Here is a 3070-nt window from a genome sequence, read left to right on the forward strand (position 1 = left end):
TCTATATGGAAGAGGATTACAAATCGAGTGCACAATTTCAGCCTAGGTTGAATCCTTTGATGAAAGAAGTGGTGAGAAAAGAAGTAATAAGTGGTTGATGCTAGAATCGTGTACCCAGTTTCTGATAGTAAGTGGTAAGTCCTGTGCAGTAGTGTGTTCCCAAGAAGGGTGGTATGACAGTGGTAAAGAATGAGAAAAAATGAGTTGATTCCCACTAGAACACTAACCAGACGGAGAATTTGCATGGATTACCAGAAGCTAAATGAGGCCACACGAAAAGATCACTACTCAGTTCCCTTCAATTATCAGATACTTGACCGACTAGACGGGCAGGAGTACTATTGTTTCTTAGATGGGTATTTCGTATATAATCATATTTTGATTGCGCCCGAGGATCAAGAAAAGACCACATTCACATGTCCTTATGGTACATATGCTTTTAAGCGCATGCCAGTTGGACTTTGCAATGCGCCAGCAATGTTTCAATGGTGTATGATTGCCATTTTTCATGATATGGTGGAGGAAATTGTAGAGGTGTTCATGGAAGATTTCTCTGTCTTTGGGAAGTCTTTTGAGGTATGTCTCCAGAATCTTAATAAAGTACTTGCTAGATGTGAAGAAACAAATTTAGTACTGAACTGGGAAAAGTGCCAGTTCTTAGTTCGAGAGGGTATAGTATTTGGTCATAAGGTGTCAAAATCGTGATTAGTGGTAGATAAAGCCTAGGTGGAAGTCACTGAAAAATTGCCCCTCCTATCTCTGTAAAAAGGGGTGCGAAGTCTCCTTGGATATGCAGGTTTTTATCGGAGATTCATCAAGGATTTTTCCAAGATTGCAAGACCTATGTGGATTCTTTTGGAGAAGGAGGTGAGATTTGAATTTGATGAGATGCGTTTGAAAGCTTTTGAGATGCTGAAGAGGAACTTAATTGAAGCTCCCATCTTAATTGCTCCTAATTGGGAATTACCGTTTGAACTCATGTGTGATGCAAGCAATATAGAAGTGGGTGCTCTATTGGGAAAAATGAAAGATAAAGTGTTCCATTCAATCTATTATGCAAGTAGGACCCTGGATTCTGCACAAGCTAATTACACAGTGACTGAGAAGGAGAGGCTAGCTCTAGTGTTCGCCTTCGATAAGTTCAGATCGTATTTGATAGGTACCAAGGTTATTGTTTATACTGACCATGCAACTGTTAGGTAATTATTCAACAAAAAGGATGATAAACCAAGGTTGATTTAGTGTATATTTCTTCTCCAAGAATTTGACCTTGAGATCAAAGATATAAAGGGTACTGAGAATCAAATAGTTGATCATTTGTCTAGGTTGGAAGATTTTTCCCATGTACATGAAGGGGAACAAATTCGAGAAGATTTTATGGATGAACAGTTGATGGCATTAGATATCTCCCAAATGCTTGGGTATGTGAACATAGTGAATCTGATAGTAAGTGGAGAGTACCGTCCGGATGCAACCACCCAACAAAAGAAAAAGCTAACTCATGTTGCTATGTTCTATATCTCGGATGAACTATTCTTATTCAAGCAAGGTGTGGATCGGGTGGTAAGAAGATGCATTCCAGAGTATGAGGTAAAGAAAGTACTCAAAAGTTGTCATGCTAGCCCATATGGAGGTCACCATGGAGGAGAGTGCACGGCGCATAAGGTACTACAATCTGGTTTCTTTTGGCCCACTTTATTTATAGATTATATTGCTTATGTGAGGGATGTGATAAATGCCAAAGGTTGGGTACTATATCGAGAAGACATGAGATGCCACTAAGTAACATTCTTACGGTGGGATTTTTTTATGTGTGGGGTATTGACTTAATGGTTCCCTTCCCGCCATCCAATGGAAACCAATATATCCTTGTGACTGTTGATTATGTGTCTAAATGGGTTGAGGTGGTCGATCTTCCATCGAATGATTTAAGAGTTGTCATTAAGTTCATCAAGAAGAACATTTTCACTCATTTTGTCACTCCAAGGGAAATCATAAGTGATGGAGGTAAGCATTTCATTAACCATCTAGTGAAAAATCTTCTTGCTAAGTATGGTATTCATCATAAGGTTTCTACAACTTACCATCCTCAAACAAGTGGGCAAGTGGAAGTTTCGAATAGAGAGGTGAAACACATTTTCCAAAAAACGGTGAATGCACAAAGAAAGGATTGGTCAGTGAAGCTGGATGATGCATTGTGGGCATATAGAACTGCATATAAGACACACATATGGACTTCTGTCTATCACATAGTGTTCGGCAAAACATGTTATCTTCCGGTAGAGTTAGAACACCAAGCATATTGGGCAATAAAGAAGTTGAATCTTGACCTCAAGATGGCCGGTAGGAAGAGAGTGGATCAATTACATGAACTTTAGGAGTTTAGGCTCCATGCGTTTGAGAATGCCAAGTTTTACAAAGAAAAGACGAAAACGTGGCATGACAAGAAGATAGTTCCTCGCACTTTCACTCCAGGAGAAAATGTACTACTTTTTACTCAAGACTAAGGTTATTCCCCAGAAAACTGAGGTCCAAATGGAGTGGTCCCTTCGAAGTGGTAAGGATGACACAACATGGTGTCGTTCAACTCAAAGGTGAACATCGCCCAACATTCTTGTTGAACGGGAAAAGAGTTAAGTACTACTTTTATAAAGATGCGGATCGTGATCGGGAGGCTCTTGAGTTTAATGATGAATGATCCAAGTTGAGTCAAGCCGCGATGTTAAACCAGGTGCTCCACGCGAGGCAACCTGTGAACAATATGTAATAGATATGTAGTTTGTTTAAATTTTGATATTTTTTTTGTTTTAGTATAGTTTAATTTCTAGGATGTAGAAAGTATTTTTATTTTTAGTTTTAGCTAGTTAGAATTTCAATCACTTGTAACTTAGTTTGTAGTAGCCAAAAATTTGGAAATAAAAATATTAATAAAATATCAGGTGGGCGTACTTCTGGGACGGCGCGCCAGGACTTGAACTACAGAGCACACGGGCGGGCGCACTGCTGGCGCATCGCACCTCCATCGTGCCCTAGTGCAGGTTTTGCCTAAATGGGTAAAACCCGACCCAAC

At 39.6% G+C, this 3070-nt stretch overlaps 1 protein-coding gene across 1 annotated transcript; it reads left to right on the top strand.

Moving 5' to 3' along the window:
• Positions 1 to 243: 243 nt before the first annotated feature.
• LOC107061056 (uncharacterized) lies at positions 244 to 2378 on the top strand. Its single transcript, XM_015309799.1, has 4 exons — positions 244 to 670; positions 797 to 1199; positions 1326 to 1665; positions 1905 to 2378. Exons 1-4 carry the CDS (start codon positions 244 to 246, stop codon positions 2376 to 2378), a joined length of 1644 nt encoding a protein of 547 aa, XP_015165285.1.
• The last annotated feature ends 692 nt before the right edge of the window (positions 2379 to 3070 follow it).

The sequence above is a fragment of the Solanum tuberosum genome, unplaced genomic scaffold, assembly GCF_000226075.1.
Source record: "Solanum tuberosum cultivar DM 1-3 516 R44 unplaced genomic scaffold, SolTub_3.0 scf00113, whole genome shotgun sequence".
NCBI lineage: Eukaryota > Viridiplantae > Streptophyta > Magnoliopsida > Solanales > Solanaceae > Solanum > Solanum tuberosum.

What these genes read in the sequence shown, in the direction of transcription:
- LOC107061056 (XM_015309799.1), top strand. Translation starts at nt 244, where the DNA reads ATGGATTACCAGAAGCTAAATGAGGCCACACGAAAAGATCACTACTCA. An exon ending in CCAGTTCTTAGTTCGAGAGG is followed by an intron (nt 671 to 796) that starts GTATAGTATTTG and finishes TTGGATATGCAG; the next exon opens with GTTTTTATCGGAGATTCATC. An exon ending in ACTGACCATGCAACTGTTAG is followed by an intron (nt 1,200 to 1,325) that starts GTAATTATTCAA and finishes TCATTTGTCTAG; the next exon opens with GTTGGAAGATTTTTCCCATG.